The sequence below is a fragment of the Tripterygium wilfordii genome, chromosome 15 (genome assembly GCF_013401445.1).
Source record: "Tripterygium wilfordii isolate XIE 37 chromosome 15, ASM1340144v1, whole genome shotgun sequence".
Classification (NCBI taxonomy): Eukaryota; Viridiplantae; Streptophyta; class Magnoliopsida; order Celastrales; family Celastraceae; genus Tripterygium; species Tripterygium wilfordii.
Window position 1 is genome coordinate 7,166,691 of NC_052246.1, and position 25,091 is coordinate 7,191,781.

Consider the following 25,091-nt stretch of genomic DNA (forward strand, 5'->3'; position numbering starts at 1 on the left):
CTATACGGGGTCACCGTTTGTGGACAATATATACCAAACGGATCTGCCGCACAGGTTCAGCGTCCCAAGCATGAAGTTATATAATGGGACTGATGACCCTGAGGATCACGTGGCTCACTACAAATTAAAGATGGGTGCTATTGCCATACCGTACGGCATGCACGAGAGATGCATGTGCAAAGGTTTCGGATCGAATCTTACAGGTTCGGCTCTGCGTTGGTACATCAACTTACCCAACGACAGTATTGCTTCTTTCGAGAAGCTAATCGAGACATTCATGGTGCAATTCTCGAGTAGTCGGAAGATTCATAAGTGCTCTGATGATTTATACCGACTGCCCCAATGAGTGGGGGAATCCCTCCGTGACTTCCTGTCAAGATTCAATATGGAGAAAGTATCCATACCCTATTGTGACCCAGGAACAACTATTCAAGCGCTCTAGAGTTGTTTACTCCCAGATGGGGAGTTTTATGAAGAACTCACAAAATGTGATGTTAGGAGCTACGAAGAAGCTCTAATGAAAGGTACCGTATTTGTTCGGTGGGAGGAGGATGCGAGGAGAAAGCCAGTCAATCCTCCTAAGGAAGAGAAGCGAGAGGGCAAACGTCCTAGGAAGGATCAATCCACCTTTGGCGAGCCTAGCAGTAACTAGCGCTCCCGCAAGTCTGGAGCATCAGATTATGCAAAAAACTATCCAGAGTACCCTCTTAAGATACACCAAGTCGAGGCTGTACAAGTCTTGAAGAAGATGGGCAGCGAGGTGAAGTGGCTGTCTAAGAAAGAGACTGAAGGATGGAAAGACCCCAAGAAGTGGTGTGACTTTCATCAGGACATTGGCCACACTACTCCTGATTGCAGAGGCCTTAGATACGAAGTGGATTACCTGTTGAAAAGAGGTCACCTCAGAGAGTTGCTCTCTGAGCGCGGTAGAGCAATCTGGGAAAAGAGGAAAGTCGATGACCCAGAAGCATTGCCACCGCCGCCACCAGTTACTCAAACCTACTGTGTGATTTCTGGGGGATCAGAGATCAGTGGATTATCCCACACCTCTGCCAAGAAGCACGAGAAGGAAGCAGCAAACCCAGCTACTAGAATGGCACAATCCCTGGGAATTTTCACTAACCAGGTGATGGTCTTCACGGACGATGAAGCTACCCAACTATTACACCCGCACCATTGATCGGACCTCTATTTTGAGGTCCTAATATCATCTAATTAGGAGGTTCTAGTGCTTATAGTAATGCATTTGTGTTTAAATAAAGTAATTTTACCCTTATACATGTTTCCCGTTGGTTTTGCAGGAAATCGGGCTTAAATGACTGAATTGGGCACCTTTGGAGCTGAAAGAAGAAGCTGGGATTCAGCAAGTGTCCGGACACCTGTCCGGACAGTGGGTGTCCGGACACCTAAAGTTCCGTCCGGACGCTTTCTTCACAAATTAAGACAGAAGCTTCAAAGTTGATGGACGCATGAAGTTTCCGGACACCTGTCCGGACACCCGTCCGGACACCAGTCCGGACACCACCGCGGAACTGCAATTTTTCTGCACAACATTTCAAGGGCATTTGGGGTAAATCATGTATGTAGCCAATGGGGAACGTTTGTATAAGGGTATATAGGTAATTTCCATTGTAAAAAGAGGAGAAAACCCTAAGATTGGGTCTTCCTTCACATAATTCATCTCACACAACATCTAGCCTCCATAGTTTTTCTCTCTTTCTCTCTCTAGGGTTTTACTTAGTTCTTGTGATCTTGATTGTAAACATTGGTTTTTATCTATAAAATTGATGTTTATCCTCATTATAATGAGTGGCTAAGTTCCCTTTCTAGTTTCTAGTCCCGAACGGTGGGTGCAAGGTTTCGATTACTCAAGGTATGCTCAAAGAATCATAGCTTCGATTTCTCTCTTTTAATTTCGTGATAGTTGTGTGATTGGATCTATGGGAATGACATATTTGATTGTATTCTTGGATTGTCTAGTCTAGGGATTGCATCTAATGTGTTCGATTGAGAATTGTTAAACCCATTGCATGATTTCCTTAATTAATTGAGTTTTTCATTGCATAGCTATTAATTATGTGTATTGATGATGGGGTTTTGGGTTAATTTAGGAATGTGCATGGGAGAGTTATGGTTAATTGATCTTTGAGTGTGAAACTAGGGTGTTAGCCAAGCCGAGCCCCAAGGGGGAACATTAATCCATAATATTAGGTGCTTATCCCTTTGCGTTCATCGTAGATTAAGAGACCCGATGGCCTACATGTATGAATTGAAGTCTTATATCCCAATTCTCTTTGCATATGCATGATTGATAGTATCACACAATGCATTGTGTATGGTTGTGTGTGTTTGCAATGATACCTTGAGTATGAGAACCGAGTAGCCACCGGGACGGACTAGAGACTAGGTTTTTAATTAATTGTTTTAAATCCAATTTGTGCTTACTTTGATTACAAAATCGCTCATGCTACCGAGTCATTCGGCCCATTTCTTTTACTTGCTTTTATTTGATATTCATTGTGTTTATTAGTGTTAGATAGTCATTTGCATATCATTCACTTCAAATTTGCATTGCTTCCTCGTGGATCGATACCGGACTCATCGGTTTATTACTTGACGATACCCTACACTTGGGGTAAGTACACACACACACACTTTGGTGTCGGTCAACCATGATGCTCTGGTGCTCACACTTCAGGTTGCAAACATTAACCTGAAGCGAATTTTAATTGACAATGGGAGTTCCGCCAACGTGTTGTTCTTGGCTGCCTACGAAGGAATGGATCTAGATGAGACCTTGATATTGTGGAAGTCAACGGCTCTTATCGGGTTCAATGGTGAGGTGAGCCACTCGGTGGGAGAAGTTGTGTTACCCATCTATGCTCTAGGGTTGAACAAGCAGACTCGGTTTTCCGTCATGGATTCACCTTCTGCTTATAATGCTATTTTAGGACGACCTTGGTTGCATGCGATAAGGGCCGTACCTTCCACATATTATCAAATTCTGCGCTATCCCAACAATAATGGCGTTAGGGAGATCTTGGGAGATCAACACTCTTCTAGGAGTTGTTATAAAACCACTATGAGGAGCAAGGGAGAATGAGGAGCAAGGGAGAATCCTCATAGCAGCTACAGAACCAGGCACCCGGTCTGGAGCCAGATTAGCCAGGAATGGAGAAGCTTGACGAAGTGTAGATCCATCCTGACTTTCCATATCATAAAGCCCTTATTGGAGCGCAGCTGCCTGTTCATCTACGACAGAGACTGATCCAGTTCTTATCACAGCATCATGATTGTTTTGCTTGGAGCCATGTAGATATGACTAGAATAGACCCTGATGTCGTGATGCATCAGCTCCAGGTTAATCCTGAGTATCCTCCTATCAAGCAAAAGAGGAGGAAGTTTGCTCCTGAACGGAATTTAGTGATTAACGAAGAAGTTCAGAAGCTACTAGATAATGGGTCTGTAGTAGAGGTACAGTACCCTGACTGGTTAGCCAACGTTGTGGTAGTAAAGAAAAAGAACGGCAAGTGGAGAGTCGTATTGACTTTACAGATTTAAATAAAGCTTGCCCGAAAGATCCTTTTCCGCTGCCGCACATAGACATGATGGTTTATGCGACAGCTGGCCACGAATTGTTGAGCTTTATGGATGCTTTTTTGGGGTACAATCAGATTTTGATGCATCCGGAAGATCAGGAGAAAACAGCTTTCATAACTGAGAGAGGAATTTATTGCTATAAGGTGATGCCCTTCGGGTTGAAGAATGTCAGAGCCATATACCAACGATTGGTGAATAAGATGTTTTCAAAGTATTTGGGGGACACCATGGAAGTATATATTGACGATATGCTGGTAAAATCCTTAGTTGCCTATCAACATCTTGAGCACCTTCAGCAGGCTTTTGATTTGCTGATTAGATTCGATCCATACTTAACATTTCCTCTCCAACTTGTGTCAAGGATATTCAGAGGCTCAACGGGAGAGTGGCGGCCCTTAGTCATTTTATCTCCAGATCATCCGACAAGTGCTGTCACTTTTTCTCTATCTTGAGGAAGTCTGTTAGCTACAAGTGGACACCTGAGTGTGAAGATGCTTTAAACCAGTTGAAAGCCTATCTTACTTCCCCTCCACTATTGTCCAAGCCCAGCACTGGAGAGCAGTTGTACATGTATTTGGCAGTCTCTGGGGTAGCAGTAAGCGCGGTTTTGGTCAGAGAAGAAGATAAGAAGCAGTTGCCAATATACTATGAGAGTAAGAGTTTACTGGATGCGGAAACCCGGTATAGTTTACTGGAGAAGCTAGCTTTCGCTTTGGTGGTTGCAGCCAGAAAACTGAGGCCGTACTTTCAGTGCCATTCGGTTGCTGTGGTGACAAATTTCCCGTTGAGGAGTATACTCCATAGACCCGAGTTGTCTGGAAGGATAATCAAGTGGGCGGTGGAGCTTAGTGAATACGACATTATGTATCAACCTACAACCGCAATCAAGTCACAAGTCCTGGCAGATTTTGTTGCTGACTTTGCTCCGTCAATACAGCTAGAGGCAGACAAGGAGTTGCTTTACATGGTAGATTAAGCCCCAAAGGTATGGACCTTATATGTTGATGGTTCTAGTAACGTCAGAGGCAGTGGTCTGGGAATTGTGTTGATCTCTCCAGAAGGGAGTGTAATTCAACGGGCAGTCCGATGCGGTTTCCATGCAACCAATAATGAAGCGGAGTATGAAGCTTTGATTATTAGTCTAATGTTGTCCAAAGAACTGGGAGTCACAAGTTTGAAGGTTTACTCGGATTCGCAGTTGATAGTAAACCAGTTTATTGGTTCTTATCAGGCCAAAGATCCAAAGATGACTTGTTATCTGGAGCTAGTGAAGGAACTGCAACTGGCGTTCGTGGAGTTTTCCATAACTCAGATTCCGCAAGCAGATAATTCATATGCGGATGCACTGGCCCATCTCGGGTCGTCAATCCAATCTAACCAGAAGCAGGCAATTCCTCTGGTGCACCTGAAGTGGCTGTCAATCAGCAATCATAAAGAAGTAGAGAAGCAAAATGATTGTGAGGTTCTTCCTGTTAGTTCAGACCAGACATGGATGACACCGTTTGTTCAATACTTGGTTGATGGTGTTTTGCCAGCAGAAAAGAATGAGTCTAGACGTTTGGTCGCCAAAGCTGCTCGGTATACAGTACATGGTGGGCAGCTATATAGAAGATCTTATTCGGGTCCTTTGTTGCGATGTGTAAATTCAGAACAAGCCCAGTATGTGTTGGCAAAATTGCATGAAGGAGAGTGTGGTAATCATTCTGGAGGAAGGAGTTTAACTCATCGTTCACTAACCACTGGGTATTATTGGCCGACAATGAGATCAGACGCAATTAACTATGTAAGGAGGTGAGATAAATGCCAGAGATTTGCTCAAATTCCACACATGCCACCAGAAAAACTTACTCCTAACGTGGCACCTTGGCCCTTCATGAAATGGGGAATGGATATAGTTGGTCCCTTGCCCAAGGCATCCGGTCAACGACAATACTTTCTGGCCATGACTGATTATTTCACCAAATGGATTGAGGCTGAGTCCTATTCATTGATCAAAGACCTGGATGTGAAGAAGTTCGTCTGGAAGAACATTATATGTAGGTTTGGAGTACCTAAAGAGATTGTGATAGATAACGGCCCACAGTTTGCAAGTCATAAATTTCAGGAGTTCTGTACGAATTGGGGAATCAAGGTAGATTTTACGACGCTAAGACATCCCCAATGTAATGGCCAAGCTGAAGCTTCCAATAAAACCTCGATCAAAACCCTGGAGAAGCGTCTGGAGAAGGCTAAAGGTGCTTGGGCTGATGAATTACCTGGGGTACTGTGGTCTTACAGGACAACTTCACGAACGCCTAGGGGGAAACTCCTTTCTCTCTTGCATTTGGGTCTGAGGCCGTCATACCAGTTGAAGCTGGACTCCCATCTGCTAGGTTTCACTGGACAAATGAACAAAGGAATTGGCAGGAGTTGAATGATCAGCTGGATACTATTGATGAACTCAGAGATCAGGCGCTCACACGAACAGCTGCATACCATGATAAAGTCTCAAAGTACTTCAACAAAAATGTTCGAACTCGAGCATTTCAAGAGGGAGATTATGTGCTCAGGAGAGTCTTTCAAAATACCAAAGAGCTGAACGCTGGGAAGCTGGGTCCGAACTGGGAAGGCCCATATTTGATCGACAGGGTACTAGGAAACGGCGCCTATAGACTACACAGGGAAAATGGAGAAGCAATCTTGCATCCTTGGAACCCCGTTCATCTAAAATTGTACCATTTCTAAACACACATGATTTTTTGTCTTTATATTGCTGTAATTGTAGTTTAAATATTTCCTTTAGTATCTTTACATATTTAAACTTCTGTGGTTCATTATGTGTCTCATTATGTGAACTAATTTAAGCTTCGGAGTGTCGATGGGAGTCCCATCGACTACCTTTGATTATTCTTTTGAGCGCAGGGATTGTAAAGTACGGAAAAACTAAAGACAGTCGTCTGATCGGACGCCAAAGCATGGGGACGCCAGCATACTAGATAAGTTTTCATGCTTTTTCAATTTTTACTGTTTTTATGAGTTTTATTACTTCAGTTTTTGCAATGTACTTTATTTGCGAAGTATTTGAAAAACTTTATTAAGGGAAATATTAATTTTTATTAATAAAACTCAATACATATAAAACATAAGGTCTTTACCACCAAATGTTTAAACTTTCGCTCATTTTATTTCTCGCTTCCTTAATCAAAACAGAAAGATTAAGGAGCGAGTCTTGGAGCTTGGCTATGTTCAGCTCCATGGCTCGCGTTTCCGTAAGCTCCTCCAGTTGGAGCATGGCACATCCTGCGATTTGCAGAGTTTTGGTCAGCTCTGTGATATGCTCTTCCTGGTCCTTCATGTTCTTTTCCATCTCTTTCATCACCTCCTTCAGGTCGGCGATGTACTGTGTAGGGTTTCGATAATCAGGGGGAAGGAACGAACTCACGTCCCTATGGTCGTCAGAATTGGATGGAGAGTTTACAGAGCTCTGAGAAGCAGTCATTTCTGTAAAGACTAGGTGTAGTTATCTTGTCTGTAGGATAATTCCATTGTCAAAAGAGAATTAGCCTTTATATAGTTGTAAACATTACCTTTTCATCTTCTCGAGAACACCCAAAATTAACTCTCCAATTAATTCTTTGTGGTAATCAAAGAGTCAAGATAAACTTTACAACCGAAAAATCTACATGAACATTTAATATAGACAAAGAAGTCTAAACATATTTAAATTTCTAAAAAATCGTCAAATTCAATTAAATCTTGAAAACTGTAAGAGGTTCTTAGAACTGTAGTTGCTGTAGTTGAAATGGTATTAAATGCCAGTCTAAGTTATTCCAATCAGCGTATGCCATTAAACGCACTTATTATTGGGGGACAAAGGTTCATCCAGTATTAAAAATATAGAAACATTGAGTACATATTATTACCGACGCCAAGACGTGACGACGCCAAGAAGTGCCATCGCCAAAGCGGCGCCAAGACCTTTTGTGTTTCCTGACCAGAACAATGATATAAGGCACGGCTGATCAGACTCACCGTCAGTACTAGGCAACCCACATGGGCTTCACCGGAATTGACAGTGTAGCCTGATCATCGGTACCAATATCACCATATTCTCTTGCCAAATTATCTTCAACCTGTATGTTCTGGTGTGTTCTATTCCTCTTATATAGAGCGTAATAGTCTCGTGGATTTAATTCTCTATTAAGTCCACCGATGGTGTTCTGGGACACTTGTTGATTTTTGTAAATTTTTGCCTGCCACTTGGCATACCTATCCAGTTCTTGGAGTTTTCTCAGTCAAGATTTTGTTACTCTGTTTTGAGATTCACCCTGCTATCTTCTTTCCAGATGGAAATAATTGAGGCAAAACGTCCCACCTTGTTAGTTTTAGTTTCTTTACACGTAATTCGTCGTAGTTTCAATTGGACTTTTAGAGTTACTTTCTAACAAATCCAACTTAAACTGGGGGGACAGAGTAAGGTTACTTATTGTAGATTGCTACCAGAGTAAGGTTACTTGTTGTAGATTGCTATGTTAGCGCATTTAAATTAAATGGAAATTGGAAATACTAAATTGTTCGAACAATTATTACAAATAACCAAAATTCAAAACCAACAAGTTCAAATATTTTTTGTTGTCGCTTCAATCTCGATGGCCTCCGAGGTAATGGGAGGATCCGCACGTGGGATATCCTCATCTGCATTTTCAGACTCAGAAATTGAAGCTTCAATCCTAGGAGTCGGAGGTACTTTAGCTGGAGGATCTTCTGTGACAGTACCAGGTATTGGCGATTCACTGACCTCAATGGGCAGTTGTTCAACAGTGGGGATATCACTCTCTGGAGGCGCCAGGTCTTTTTCGATGTTAGGTTCTTCAATTGTTTCTTCATCCACAACCCATCTTTGATTAGGCTGGTAGTTTTCAAGTACTATCATAACCTTCTTGAGCATCAAGTCCACATCCCATTTCTGATGCTTATTCTTCTTGTACTGGGTTAGCAATCTGAACCTCTCTGCAGCTTGACCAACACCTCCCATGGCCCCTATTTTGATAAGGTAGTTTTCCTCCATTTTCTTGGCCATTTCAACCTTTTCTGCTGTCTTTATTGTCTGCGCCGCCAACGCTTTGTTTAACAGGTCCCTCTCTTTGGAAACATCACCAAGTTGGTTAGCCTGGTGGTGTATTTGGGATTCCAGTGTTTTCACTTTGGCCTCTGCACTCTCCAGTTGTTTGGCGGCTCCCTCCCAACAATCCTTGAAATATTGAGCATCTCTGATTGCTTGATGGATCCTTGACTCGAATTGGGTGGCTTTGTATGCATCGTCATGCATTTTCTTTTCCAATGCACTCAACGATTCAGTTGACTGCAGGAGCTGCTCATCTGCTTCTTTCAATTTCTCTTCCAACCTTGAGATTTGAGCAGACATTTGAGTATTCTTGTTCTTCTCCCCAATCAGTTGATGCTCTAAATCTTTTTGTGTGGACATGACATTGGCCAAGTCGTTTTCCAGCCCTTTTATCACGCCCTCTAGTCTCTCCTTTTCAGTCCTCTATTTGCTCAAACTGCCAATAGCGTTCCCTCCAAACCTGAGCACCCCTTGCAGTGCCTGTTAAGAACACAATAAAGGTGATATTAGTCATATAAACTAATGACGATATACTGATACGTTCCTCAAACACTCATAGTAAAACAATGAGCCACTGAGTAGTTGAACTGGCTAGGAAGAGGCATAGCATCCAATTTTTTGGCGTCCTCAGGGAAGATCAGTTTCCTAATTCCAACGGGTGGAAGTACGGGAGCAGAAGAGACTGTCAAAGATTTGGGAATCCATATTGATATTTCTTCCATTTCACTTCCCGTGACGTTCAACCTTAGCCTAGGCTGAATATTCTCCCCTCCTTGGGTAGTGTCTTCCACTTCTTGGTTGCCCGCTGTAGCCAACTCAATCCTAGATCCACTTGTCATAGCTTCACTCCTGGAAACTTCTGATACCACGTTCGCATCAACATAGTTGTCAGTTGTTGGGTCAAACTCTCCACGATCTTCGGTAACCCATGTCTCCACTGGTTCAGCAGTCTCTACCCTGGCTGTCCTAATGCTTGGTAACCTCCTAGTTAAAGGCATTCTGTCCCCTTCATCGTTGTCTGAATCATCATCCAGAACAATGGCAGCCGACGCACCCACAGTGGTACTGATGAGACCACCACCCCTACCTCTGGGTCCCGAGGCAATGGCGTCGTGAAGGAGTTTTCTGGGCATTTCTGTCCCTTCACCTACGTTAGCAGTCACCTTTTCAGTTGCTTTCTTCCCGCTGGTCCCAGTGCTTTTCGATTTTCCTTTACCAGTGGGATCTTCTCTTTGTTTCATCCTTCTTTCAGGTACTTCCTCAGTTGATTTTCGTTTCTCTCCAACTTTCTTGGCCCTGGACGCTTCTGCAGCACGCATAGCTGCCTCAAAACCTCCACCCACTGTTTCCTGGCCTTGCTGATTTCTTTCAGCATCCTGCATCAGAGCCTCATACAGGTCGTCTGCATTGGTTATATCAGTAAACACCTTCTCAAACATTTCATCACCTGCACATATGATAAAGTAAGATGAATACTTTGAGCATGTTTGTTTATTCATTTGGGCAGTTAAAATGCACTTACTTATATATCTCCAAAGAAATGTTTTCTCCAATTTGCCTGCTGTTAGAATGTTTTTTCTGGATCTTTTATGTGCCCCAAGATTGTAAAACTCTTCTACTCTTTGAAGCACTTCGGGGCTGCTTTTCCACTTGCTTAGCAAATTCTTTGATGCTGCAAAGAAACGGTGCATAAGATTCAGTAACAGTCATAAACAGATAAAGAAGGAATGGAACTTACTATTTCTTTTAACCCAGTTTAAAGGTAGATCCCCATGAAGCCCATATACCAGGGCGCCCCTAGCAAAGATATATCTATCTTTCCAGTCACCAATGTGGTCGTTGGAGACGGTGTCGAGAATTAGCTCCTCCCTGTTTCTCTGACGAACCAGGCAATACCTTCCTGGACCACTTTCTTTGGCGTAATAAACCACCGCCAATTCATTGATCCCGAATTCGAGGTTTTCTAGTTCAGCCAAGCACTGAATGCTCAACAAAATTCTGAGGCTGTTAGGCATCCATTGACTTGGGCATATTTGCCAAACCCTACAAGCATCGGTAAGCAACCTTGGTATGGGGAATCTGAATCCGATGCTGAAAGACAATAGATAGAACGGTGTCCATCGAGGGACTTGAAAGTCGACTCCCTCTGTGTCGGCTCCAGGTCTTATCTCAATGGATGAATGGATTCTATATTTCTTTCGGTAGAAGTCCATATCACTTGCTGCCAAGGTCGATTTAGGGTTTAACTCTTTCGGTATCAACGGCCCTTCAATATGACCATTTCTCTCTGATCTTTTTCCTTCATTAACTGGTTCACTGGTTCCGCCTCTATCGTCACCAGGTTCCTGACTCCCCACCCAGACCATGAATAGTTTACACTGGGTTCTTGTTCATCTCTGTTCTGGTCGGCGAGAGTTCTACCGCTGCCGGATACTCTTTCATTCTCCGATTCTTGATCATGAGGTCGCATCATTCTATTAAATACAAACTCAGGGCAAGAGAAAGTGAGATTTACCTTCAATTGGTACGGTACGAGCGTCAATCGATACCTTCCTCTCTTCCGTCTTCAACAAATCCGAGGAATTTCTGAGAATTTCGGTTGAAAGTTTTTCTGAAAAACTAAGAGCACGATCTTTGAGTTTTAGTATTGTACGATTATCCGTAATACCCTTGTGTTCATCATGGTGCACGGTTTTGAAACGTGCTCCCCAAGGAACGATAGCGGTAGCAATTCAAAATTTCACTATGCACGTCAGGTGCATTAAATGCTGGTCGTGTTACGATTGACACGTGTTACGACCTTTATATGTAACATTTTGATCTTAGCATAGTGGCATTCATACAGTATTACTATCACTATAACTACTGTTCATATAACTGATATTCTTTGGATTTATTGCAAATGACAGTTTCAGAATAATAGTTGCTGTTCTTTCACTTTCCGTTTACATAGACTCTCGTGCTACATTGAGTAAAGCTGGTACTCACGAAGTCGCCATCAAGTGTTCTTTTCACAGGTGTTAGCAATCGCCTCTGAATACAAATCGGTTACATTGAATGGCTAACATGCTAGCGCCAATTCAGGCCACGTCAATAGCTTCACTTCAGTCATTATGCTAGCGCCAATACAGGCCACATCTATGACTCCAAAATAGCTTCTACGCTAATGCCCACGCTGGCTATGTGCAACCTCAAACAAACGAGGTTGTATACATTGTCACCCTCAAACAAACGAGGGTGTCCCCCATACAGCTTCGAACAAAGAAGTTTTATCTCACCAACATCAGTGAATAACATTGTACTAGGTTACACACGCCTCTTCACTACATGCTCCATCAGGATCTTCTCAGAGACCCAGCATCTTGGATCGCCTCTGCTATACATTTCATCTTCAGTTATACTCATTCCTTTGTTTCTTGATCGTTGCAGGAAATTCATTATGCATACTCCCCAAGATGAATCTGTTTTCATGCTTAGAGAGTGAGGGACAATTGTAGGTGCCAAAAATGGTATGGCCCCACTTGGTCACATAACGACAAGACAAGCTGGACTGTCTAGGTCCACAGGTTAATTATCACAGTTAGGCCCAAACCTAAAAGTCTATCTTTGGGTCCATATACAATCTTTACATCATTGCTAAGTAATATAAACAGTATTCTGACACCAAAACTGTCATATTCTCTTACACTTATCTACAGGATCTTTATGGCTTTATAGACTGGTCACTTTATTATGATCCTTCCTTGGCATGATGGAACTAGGTGCCAAGACTTCCGCAGGTATTGGCGACCGGGTACAGTCGCCAGAACATATTAATGGCGACAACACATATGAGCGCCATTACTCGGACTACCTCACTCATAAAGCAGTCCTTATTAGTCTAATCTACAGCCGATATTTATAGGTGTGACTGGCTCACATCCTTAGGTATGACTTTCTTTCATATACGTATCTATTCATTAAATACCGCCTACAATTCTTCCATACTTTCATCGACACTTGTCTTAATCATGACACATTGTTACTTTATCGCTTACCCTGACACAACCGGGATAGTAGACTTTTTATACATCTCTTTCATACAAGTTGGTCCAATGGTATAACTGGAATGTACACACAATTCCCGAGGTCGATCCTTGTTCTCTATAAATACCCCCCTATTTTCATATGCGGGGGATCGAGCATTTTCTGAACAAACTAGACAAAACAAAAAACACTTCCTACCAACTCTACAGAATACTCATTCAGACAAAACACCTAAGACTATAGCTGGTCTTCCATCTCCGACAAGTACTAACTTGATCGTCGGAGCCTCCACGACTGGCACCCCCCAGCCGGTTAAGGAGCTTTCACGGTTTGCCTTGTTGTGAAACTTGCAGGATCCAAAGCTGCAAACAGACCCCACAGGAAGAAAAGTTGACCTTTCAATGATTGTAGAAATCTGCTCCTACAGTATGGACTAGAAGCAATATCATTATGAATTTCAATGAACATAAAGCCAAAGCCCAAGAATACATACCTCCAACCACATCAATCAGATTCCAAGTATGAGAAGAACACAATACCAAATTGTTGAAAGAAGAATTGAGAGTCTTTGTCTTTGTCTAGTCTATCCAAGACCTTAATCCATGTAGTTGATGGAGAAATCACAAACTCTTGTTAGACCAGAGAAAACCTTGTTTTCGTATATATACATCCTTAAAACTCTTTCCCATCAAAAGAAGAAAAGGTATAACCATGGTTGTCAAAATCCCGATTTTGATCGCAAGATCGTACAATTTTACGATCTTAGGTAACCAAAATGATTCAAATCGATATAAAATCCTAAAATTGATAAAATCTATCGATCTTACCTTACGATCTTACCCGATATTACCGATTTTACTATCTTACCAATTTTATCGATCTTAATCTTAATAGACTTATGGAGTCCTGGGCTTATGGGTTGTGGTCTACTAATAATGTGCTTATGTTTATAATCCTAGTTTTTGTTGAAAAATTGGTTCTAATCTATTAACATGATATAATCTTGCACAATTGTTGTGCTTGCTTTTCATAGTTCTCTGGAGATCTTAAAAAATTACAATTTTATGAAATATTAACATGTCTATAAATAAATAATAATCACATTTTTGAATTTTTTATTATCTATAAACTATAGTATATTATATCATGTTAATTATTTATTTAGAAATAAGAAATTCTATTATTTTACATTTATTTTTTTAATTTTATAAAATCTTACGATTTCACGATTCGATTTTGCATGCCTTCCACCGATCTTATGTAAGATCCCGATTTTGACAACCTTGGGTATAACTGATGGGCAGTTACCTTTTTTCACATGCCCCACTATACAATCTCTTAGAAAACGAATAATTGATGTGGAGAATTAAATGGATAATGGACCACAAATTAACATTTTAATTTAAAAAATTAGAACATAATTAACATGGACATGTTCAACGTAGAGATGGTTGTGTGGCGGTAAGGAGGAACGAGAGAATTTGTATAAGAGAGAGTAGGAGGCGACAGGGAAGACCTAAAAAGGCATGACTGAAAATAATAAGAAATGATATGAAGTTAATAGCAATTGATGAATGTATGATACATGGAATAAATAAATGGAGAAAATGAATACATGAAGTAGATTACCATTGATGTTCTCATAAACTCACGTAGCCGGCCCCAACTTTTGAGATAGAAGTTTTGATGATGATGATGAAGATGATGTCTTTATAAGAGTGCCCTAATAACAATAGTTAAGAACTCACCACAATATATCGTGTGTGATAAATTTTGTCTCACTTAAATTTTTAAACTTCAAATATATATCTTTTTCAAACTCTAAAATACATTTATCTCATTTATCCAATGATCTAAGAGCACTTAATATTTGGATATCATTTCTCTTTTTTAGTCTTAACCAAAAAAAAAATGATTGGTAATTGGAGCAATAGAGAGGCGTCACAAGAAAACCAAAAATATATCAATCTTTAAACAATTGGGATAGGGGGCTGGAATTAGTCCAGCTAATTCCACCAAATCACCACCATTCAATGCATGATTGCATTGGATTTTACAACACCACACCTCACCATTCAATGTTGCAGATTTAGTGGAATAATTCCAGTCAATCTTTTTCCCAAACAATTGGTGGAGGGTCCCTACAAAAAAGGTAACTGCGTGTGCCATTTGCAAATTGGGAAAATGGCATGTGCACGTGCATTTGGACATCATTACACGTGCTTACATATCTAACCATTTTAATTGTGTTTTCGTCTCTCTATAAACTCACAAGTCCACAACTACAATTTTTGTTTATTTTATTAAGGTTTGCAACTAATGTAGTAAAGAAGACTATAATAAGGTAAATATTTGATTTGGGATCTCGTGCTCGGCTGGAGGGTTTAAGCCTTTAAGGGGGTTCGGTGGGGTAGGAATAGGAGAGATAAGGAGGAGTTGGTCATAATTGGATTTGGGGGTTAAATACTCGTTTGAGAGGAGGCGAGTTCTTGGGAAATTTTTTTAAAAAAAAAATATGTAAAATTACTATTAGCTGTGATTGACAGTAGTACAGAAGGGTTGGTTAGATGCCTAAGTTGATTAGGGTTATTAGGGCCAAGAAAAAAGGTTTTCAGTGACTCTGACTGCTGGACTGACGCAACTTAGAAGGCACAAAATCAGCATCAAGGGACGGGGAGTTGATTTGTCCTCGGCAACAAGTCTCGACAGGTATGATCAATATTAGCCCAAACAGAGACAAGTTACCTCAAACCACACATTCTCAACCCATAGAAATTCATCAATTTTATACATACGCACGCACATTCTGTAGAACAGGGGTGGAATCAACATCGAATATAAGGAGGGAAGGGGATTTATTGTGGAGGTTCGGGGCATCGTCCCTGTAAATTCTTTTTAGTTCTATATATATCTCTTGTTGACATTAAGATACAAATAAAAATTATATCCATAAATTTGATAAAACATTTACAATTGTTATTTTGAAAATGAAAGGTTGTGTCTGATAAACAAGCTCAACCCAAAATGAATGGGTTGACTACCCAATTTTTGTATGGTTGGGCCGTGGCCCATTTTTACCAAACTAGACCGGTTCTTTTTTTCTTTTTTTTTTGGATTAAATTTGGATCAAATTTGAAGATGAAAAGTCTGCCCTTAAGAGAATTGAATATCATCTTTTCTTTTTGAATTCAATATAAAAATATTTGCTTAGTAGGATAGTATTCTTGGTACATGATATTTATTTCAAGACTAATTTTATTATGAGATGAGATTAGGTATCAAAAGACAAGCAGAAAATGACCATGTGATTAGCATACATATATACCTGTAGCCTGACATCTATCTCAGCCGTAGTTGGTAAGCTTATCAGTCACCGCAACTTCTTAATATTATCACTATTAATGCCCTTGACCTGCGAATTTACTAAGACGCCCTTCAAATTTAGACGTAATAACTTCTATTGGTCACAATAACATAGACAGAAAGGCACGAGTGACCAGCCAAAATGGTGTGTAATAAATGTAACAGGTATAGCTCCTGCTGGCTGAGTTAGTATTTATATTGGTATGTGGTGGCTGCTTGCATAAAATTGGCTATTTAAGAATATTTCTATGTGCTTGGTCTCTTTTGCGTTGGATTGGGTATCTCCATATTCTATCCATTGGGATAGAAGTGTTTGAGTTGTTGATGATGTGTGTGTTCAGGTATGTCAAGACTTGCTGTCAGTTCAAGGATTTTGATATGAGATTGCACCAAATCTGGCATGTCACCAAACGAGCTGTGTGGTCTAAGAACACAAAACTGCTGGTTCAAGGTTGCCTTCCGGAAAAAAATACTTAAAATTTAACATGTGCCAAATGAGAAAAGTTAGAGATAGAATACTAATAGCGGAATGAAAGCACTTCTATTAATGAAACGAAAAGAAACAACATATCCTTGGAATGCATTGAGATCTTTAATCGGGAATACGTCCTAGAATGCATTGAAAGACGTGTTTTATAAGTTAAAACTAAACATAGCCGCAGACGCCACAGTCACAGAGCTTAAAAGTTAATAAATAAGCTAAAAATAATTGAACATAGTCATGCTAGTAAAATTTGTTGATGCGAGGTTTGTGTTTGATGCGAGGTGATTGTGAGTTTCTCCTCTTCTTCTTTTTCAGTGGTGACCATAATCTCCTGTTTTCTTCGCATGATTTTAACATGTTATATCGTGGTGGATCGTGGGAAACTGTCTTTTTGCTTGTTCATTAAGTTGTTGGCTCAAAATTCTTCATAACAGCAACATCTTCAGAGTAATGAGAATCATGGTGAAAGTTCCATGTCGTGTCCCTTCTTCTAGGTGGATATAGGAGCACTAGGAACATGCGACTCGCTTCATTCTCCTGAAAAATAGACCTCATGATGGCTATTGAGGAAAATACGTTGGTAGTTGTCATTTTGTTATTGCTCCTATTTGCTTAAATGTAGGAAGGTCTCTTCTTGCTTAAGTGCATGACGAACGTGGAAGTGTTGGAAATGTGTCTGAGATATTTTAAGAATGTGTAAGCTACAAACTCTGAAATTTCCTGAGCATTCTCTGCACATATTCTGCTGAAATCTCGATTTTCATCTAACAAGTTGTTTTAAAATATAATTAAACAATTCCAACAATAAATCTTGTCATTGTAGCCTTTCGAACATAACTCTTTAGACAGTCAGCAACCACCTCCTAGATTTAGCTCAAATAACATCATATTATCTGCAAAATGAACAAACATTAGTTTAAAATTTCCTTACCTGAGTTGCCTCCGCCACATGTCTGCAGATGATTGGATGTTCTTAGCCATTGGTGGGCCCACACTGCCACGTGTCAGCAGATGACTGGAGTTACTTTTACTACAAACACAATGCAGTATAACTTGGGAAATCCATGATGGATCAACAAGATTTTCGTTTCTCATTTAAATAAATTTTTTCTTATGTAAATAAATCGTCGTCAAGAAATCATTTTTTATTTGAGCATATGAGAATTTATTGGAATTCAAATGGAAGGACAGTATCGTACTTTCACCTATTAAGAACCAACGTTGAAGATTACATATATGGAGTTCCAACTACCAAATAAGCATTTATGAGAGACATTCAATTAGTTGCTCTGACAACACAAGAAAGAAGGAGAAGAGGGAGAAGATAATTCAAAGATGGAGGAGAAGAAATCGTCAACAACAGCAACAGCAACAGCAACAGCAACAACGACAAGAACAAGTAGTAGTAGTAGTAGCGTTTACATGTTTCATTGTCCTTGCTTCCTTCATCAACCTTTAAAGGCCATTCTCAAGTGTTTAGGTCATGAAATTTCCCAACAAAACCCAGATGATGATGATGGTAACAAGGTCAATGAAGATTCTACTTCCCCAACAACACTAGATCCTCCTTCAACAGCAGTAAGTCTCTCTCTCTCTCCCTCTCTCTGTTGCTGTTATTATTGTTAGTTAGGAGTTTCATGGGTTCATTTATACATGCCAATTCACTGGAAAAACAAATTAAAAGTGTAATTAATTCTCGTTAAATATATATTTTGCAGGAAGCTGCTGATCCTCCAGCAATAACAATTCTGGTAAGCAGACCTCCAAGGCGATCAATAAGCGGAGGAAGTGGTGGTCAAATTAACAATACCCCTCAAACCCTAAACCCTAATAACTAGTTCACAACTGTTTTTGAGTCAACCTGCTATCTATGCATACAGTACTCCAAATCTATGTATATCGATCTATTTCTCATGTTGCTGTAATAGGAGCTTGGGGTTTATTGTGGGTTCAAACAATCTCATGTATGTATTATCAATTAAGTAGAAGTCTATGGACTATGGTGGATTACAAGTCTACTCAATCTAGTCAATGTCATGTCATGCTAAGTTGAAATAATTTGTTTCCATCTATGATCTATGTATGAAAAACGTCTCAAATCTCCTATTTTTGCTCTTCTGTTATTTTTATTATTAAAAAATTGAAGCATTTAATTGACTGAATTTTAAAATGAAATATACAAAATTGAATTTGCGTAATTGTGGCCAATATATATAGTTTTATAGTATGTTGAACATAAAGAAATATTGACTGAGATTTGAAGTCCAATTTACTGATTTATTCTACACGACATGCAGATCCGAAATCTTAGTGTGAAAATAATAAATTATTATGAGATATTAGATGCATTCAAAGACAAGCACAAAATGGCCATGAATTTCATAATCACCTGACATCCCTCCATGAGTAGTTGTAACTTGTGCTACATACAGGTCTTCCCTCTTTAATTAAGTAACTAATGACCTCAGACCTTGAAATGACTGTGATGCCCTTCAAATTTAGTGGCAACGTTTTCCCTTGTAAAACATTTGTTTTTCTAAAGTAAACAAATCGTCAGGAAAATTGAATTTTCTTTATTAGAGCAGAAAAGGATGAGAAACAAAGATGTAGCGAATCCAAAGAAAGAGAGCATAAACATAGACGCCCTAAATCAAGTACCTAATTCAGAAAAGGAGGAGAGAAGATAGAGATAGAGAGAGCTGAGTAGGGGAGATGATAAAGAGAGAAAGAGATGAGAAGGGGAAATGTGGAGAGGATGGAGAGAGTGGAGTGAGAATGAGGAGATGAGATAGAAAGAAGGGTATTTGTGCCTTATCAAAATAGAAGTGAGAGAAAGATTTTCTATTTTTTTTTTAAGTTCATATCTAGGTTGGCTGGTGACTCACCATGCCACCTAGATTATGAAGGTTTATGGACAAAATATTTCACGTAAATTTAGCAGTTTTGCTAAATTTTTGATAATTATTTGTTTATTATATCTATTCCTTAATTAATGACTGAATGAATTAATTATTGTATCTTGGGTGAGATACACCACAATCATTAAGAGTGATTGTAAAATAAGTTTTTTTTTTTTTGCTTATGCTCTTAATTAGTAATATAAAATAATGTATGTAATTCAATTAAAATGTATATAGTTTTGAATATCAAGTTATATTTACTCGACTAATATAAACAAATGATTTATAAATAGTTAAACAAAAATTTTGGGGCCACTGCCCAGAACCCCCGCAACACCCCCTAAACCCAAATCTTGACTACGTCCCTGGACTCAACTAAATTTTTTAAAATAATAGAGGTTGTTTATGCTTTTAGAAAGATGATATATAGACGAGCTTGAATGAAGGCCTAAATTAAATACTAAATCAACTTTGTTTATATATAAACGAATTGGAATCGTACCTTTACACGGTCGACATTGAATATGGAGTATAGCCTCTCTCTTTTTTGAACGGGGATGGGAGGATTCGAACCTTGATCACCAAAGTGCTATATATCATTTTCACCATTTCAACTAGTGGCTCGGGTGTAACATGGAGCACAACCTTATTGATTTATATAGCACAAATATCATGCTACTAAATTTGAAGAGCATAACTCTTTTTTTAAAAAAAAAATAAAAATTAAGGGCATAACAGTAACTTCAGGGGTCTGAGTTCTTCAATTATTTACTTAAATAGGGATGACCTGTAGTATACCTACTCATGGAAGGAAGGATGTGAGGTAACGGAGATATTAATTTCACAATAAATTATTATTTTCATAGTAAGATTTGGGATCTGGTTAGCAAGAATCCTCCTAATAGTTCAAAACAATTTAATATATTATACCTGAATAGTGTATCAATAAATTCAGTGGACTCAAGTTTGAGAAAGCTATCTATATTGAGGGCCTACTTATGTAAAAAAATAGTTTTATAAATATAAATATATGTATATATGTATATTATTTTGTTAAGGTGGAACCCATCCAAGTAGCCATCGGACAACTAGTTGATAAACTCCAGATCACCGCATGAAAAACCCCTTAAATATATGTATACAATTAAATATATTAATGCAAAGTGATTCTATATTTTATAGGACTACGAATTATCATGGATAGTAGTTATTTGTAATAATAAATATTATTTAAAAAATTTAATAAATTATTTCACTTTAAAAATTTTGATATAAATGAGTTTTAACCAAGCCAAGTTCGAACACAACATTTTTAGACCCCGCTCAACCCAAACTCAAACCCCGCTCAAACCCGGCAAGAATGTGGCTAGTAGAAGTTGAGCAGGGCAAAGCCTGGCATCCTTCCATAAGTAGGGACCAGGGACCATGACCAGATGCTACAAAGCCATCCCTATTTAATTAAATAATAATTTATAGAAAACATTGGACTCTAGTACAATACTGGACCACGATCCATAACTGTGCTGTGATTAAATGATAATTAAATTTTTTCTCTGTTGGTCAAAACCTGAGGCTGCAATATTGAATTGACAAATAATTAATGACCAACAGATGCACCTACAAATGTGCTTATAAAATTAAGCTAGACAGTGACCCATTACCTGTTCAAACTTAAAAAAAGGATATGTAGCAATATTCTTACTAATGTAGCAGAATTTGAAAGAAGAAGAGGACACAAATTAAAATGGAGAAATCATCAGTAGAAACAGAGGAGGTTACGAGAAATGAAAGTAGTGTCAACATGTTTTGTGGCTTCTTTCTTCAACAACCTCCTCTAAAGGCCATTCTCAAGTGTTTGGGGATTGAAAAGTCCACGACTACTAATGAAGAAAGCCAAAATCAAGATCCTTCTGAAACAACAAGAGGACAAGCTGAAGCAGATCCACCCAATTCTACTACCGTATGCCTCTCTCTCTCTCTCTCAATACTTTTTTGAGTACTGAATTGATATATATATATACACACACACACTTATATACACATACATGCAGGATGATCTTTCTGTGACACAAACTCTTGCTGATGGACCTACAAGGCCACCAATAAGAGGAGGAAGCGGTGGTCAAATTAACTAATTAAAGTCATTATATTCGAAGCACTCATGATATTTAGTCGTTAAATTATTAGGGTTTTGGTTGTCATTTTGGCATTATTTAGATTGTAACGATGTCTGCTTTACAACCTAATCGAATGTCAAACAAGTTTGTCTTCTATTTTTTAGGATTGATAAATACGTATTTTCAGCTTTTAGTTCATTGCAATGTAATTTTATCTTATTTTATTAACAATTTGTCCTTTCATTTAACTAAAGATTTACTCCACAACCCAATCAACTAAAAACAATATTATATATTAATTGAATTGAAACATAATCAATTGCCATTCATATGAACTATAAATGTCTATTGGATAGACTTTCTTAACCAAGAAATGCCGTTGCGACTGTAAATTAACAGTCGCGTTTAAGTATCTCTATGTCTATTGTGGGTGCTCGAACTCTATTCACTTTCGGAAGTCTCCACTTTCGAAACTTTATGATAGAGCAATATGTCTTCGCGTTTTCACATGAAATCTCCGCGTTTTCACATTTTCATGTGAAAACTTGTTTTAGACATTTTCTAAATTTTTAGAAAATGGGCTTTCATTTTCTAGAAAATGAAATTGAAAATGGTTAACTAAAACACCATTTCTAAATTTTCAAAAAAAATTGAAAATGTTCAAACCAAACATCCTCTTTGTTTTTTGCTTTTTCGCTTAATAATTGATTTTTTTTTTATCTAGACCAATTTATTGTGATGGACTGATTTGTTGATCCAATTCAAATATTTGGAGATTTTAATGAGTTTATGGGCCTGAAAATATGGTCCTTTTTGAGGTTTCTTAGAAGCCCATGGGCTTGTCGACCCAGAATATTAAAAAAAGTTTCAATTTCATAATTCATTTTTCAATTTGTTTCAGTCAATGCCTACGTGACATTTGACTCATGATTTTTGACTTGAGCTGACATGCATGGAAAATAATGTGCATTTTTAAAAAGTGGGTGAAGCTACTGATGTGCTTGCGAGTTGCGAGAGGAGGAGGAAGAAGGAAATGGAAGGGTGATCTGGGCTTTGTAATTTTTGACTTTTCTTTTCTTTTTGACCTTATCGGAAGATCATTTGGCCTCCATTTTCCACTTAATTACAACCATTCGACTATGTTATGTACGAGTTTGTTATTATAAAATTTAATTATTATTTCCCATCTACCAAGTGGAATGTCACATATGATTTTTGTGACATGTAAAAAAATTATTTAAGGGACGAACGTGATACTTTTTCTTTAGAGCAAAAATAGTTTAAGAACAAAAATAAAATTATGTGTATGATCGAGTAATGAGAAAGTATATTTAGCCCAAAATCTTTCAAAAATCAAAACCTATTATACAAAGTGAGGTCTCCTAATAAGGATTCCTACCAGGACAACGAGATTCATATTTCATGGTACTACAAAGCGATTTTCCACTTCTCTGTACATACACATTGAAAAATAGCCCTAAAGGACCTATGCTTTTCAGACGAGTGCCAATATCTTTTTGGAAATTATGGGTTTTTTTGTATTCGTTTCACTATAGTTGTTTTGATATATAGGTTTGATTCTTGATGGCTTCTTTTCTTCAATTGACAAAGATGGACCTAAATTTGAAAATTGAGGATTTGAAAGACGTTGGAGATTGTTAAAATCCCACATCGATAAGAGGATGTGTGATATCCCTCTTTATAAGGACAAACCCATACTTAACAATCAACTAGGCCCCATAATAAGGACAAAGCTGTGAGGGTAATCCGATGTATCCATAGTGAACCGGAATTCTAGAGTAGACAATATAGTTTTGTGATGGGGCCCAACCTCCAATCTCGGACTAGGCATTTGTTGAGCGTGGAGCTTAATTCTGCATTCTTGAAATTTTTGTTTTTTGACCTACCGTCTGGACGGATGTTTTGGTGTCCAGACAGCACTGGTGGAGAATGTGCAGCCTGAGGCAGATTGCCCTTATTGGATCCCCTTTCTGGACAACCTTTCTCGAGTAAGCCTAAAGTTCTATTTAGAAACATATAAATGGATGTTTCTTTTAGGGTTTGTAACTAATTCTAATTGTTTTATTCCTCCAAAAAGGGTTAGAGAGAGTGTGGTCAGACCTCGTGAGAGAGAGTTCTTGGTGATTATACTCTTGATTCATGATCTAGTGAAGCCTAGCAACAAAGGGGACGTAGCCTATTAGATCTAATTGTTCTTTCTTGATTACGTTATTGTGATTTGAGTTTCTGAGGATTATATGGCATTGAAGTTAGTTCTACTCTCTATTACCTGCTGAATTTAATATGGGAAAGGGTTAAAACTCCCAACAAGTGGGATCAGAGCTTAGGGTTGTTTTGTTCAATGTTTTTGAGTTGTTGTGATCTTCGTTTGAGTGGGAGTAATGGGTTGAGATAATGCTAAGGGTGTCGATAAGTTCGATGGAATTGATTTTCACTATTGGAGAATGCAAATCACAGATTACTTGAATACGAGGGATTTGAAATTACCCACTAGAGAGTATTGTTCCAACTGGTATGAGTCAAGCAGATTGGGACAAGCTTGATAAGAAGACTTTAGGGGTGGTCGGGTTAACAATTATGAAGAGTGTTAGTGCACATGTTGTCAATGAAACTACTACTACCGGGCTGATAAATACCCTATCAGAGATGTATGAAAAAACATATTCAATTATTGAGGGAGCTGTTCACATTGAACATGTCAAGGGAAAATTCTGCTAATCAATACGTGGTGTTGGTGAATGAAATTCTAGATAAACTTCAATCTATGTTAATTATATTTGAAGAGCATTTGAGGTGTTTGATCTTGCTGACTTCGATGCATGATGATTGGGATATATAGTGAATTATGTGTACAATTTCAATGGGAAACGGAGTCTAGACTATAAGGAATTGCGTTCTACACTTCTTAGTGAAGAATCGAGAAGGAATAGTGCTAGAGAGTCAGCTAGTGGTTTGACTCTCAGCACTGAAAACAGAGGAAGATCTTCCAACAAAAATTTTAACAACCGCAGAAGGTCTCAATCTAGGAAGGGATGAGGCAAGTCTAAGTTTAGAAAATGGTCGAAAGGTTGTTGGCACTGTGGGAAACCAAGACACTTGAAAAAGGATTGTTGGGCTTTGAAAGATGATATTAATCAAGCCAACGTAGCTGTAGAGGTCAATAGAGATGCATTGATCTTGAGTGCACATAGTCCACTAGAATCTTGGGTAGTAGAATTTGGAGTGTTTTTTACTCTAGTGGTAGTCTGAGTATCATGGAGAATTACAAATCTGACAATTATGGCAAGGTTTATATTGCAAATGATGAGACTCTTGACATCGTGGGAAAGGATGAGGCACGCATTAAATTGCCTAACGGTAATTGTAGTACCCGGTTTTCGTCCGGCCCCAAAAAGAAAAAAAATTAATTAAAAAATTAAAAATTAAAACTTAAAAAAAAATTTAAAATTACAATAATAATAATAATAAATCAAAAG

The 25,091-nt window shown here is 38.7% G+C and overlaps 2 protein-coding genes across 2 annotated transcripts; both read left to right on the top strand.

The window, feature by feature from the left end:
• Window positions 1–748: 748 nt before the first annotated feature.
• Window positions 749–3,103, top strand: LOC119979835. Its single transcript, XM_038822463.1, has 2 exons — window positions 749–1,126; window positions 2,699–3,103. The coding sequence occupies exons 1-2, from the start codon at window positions 749–751 to the stop codon at window positions 3,101–3,103; spliced, it is 783 nt and encodes a 260-aa protein (XP_038678391.1).
• A 14,757-nt stretch (window positions 3,104–17,860) lies between these two features.
• On the top strand, window positions 17,861–18,683 carry LOC119980116. The gene is made up of 2 exons (XM_038822775.1): window positions 17,861–18,155; window positions 18,296–18,683. Exons 1-2 carry the CDS (start codon window positions 17,913–17,915, stop codon window positions 18,413–18,415), a joined length of 363 nt encoding a protein of 120 aa, XP_038678703.1. The 5' UTR covers window positions 17,861–17,912; the 3' UTR covers window positions 18,416–18,683.
• The last annotated feature ends 6,408 nt before the right edge of the window (window positions 18,684–25,091 follow it).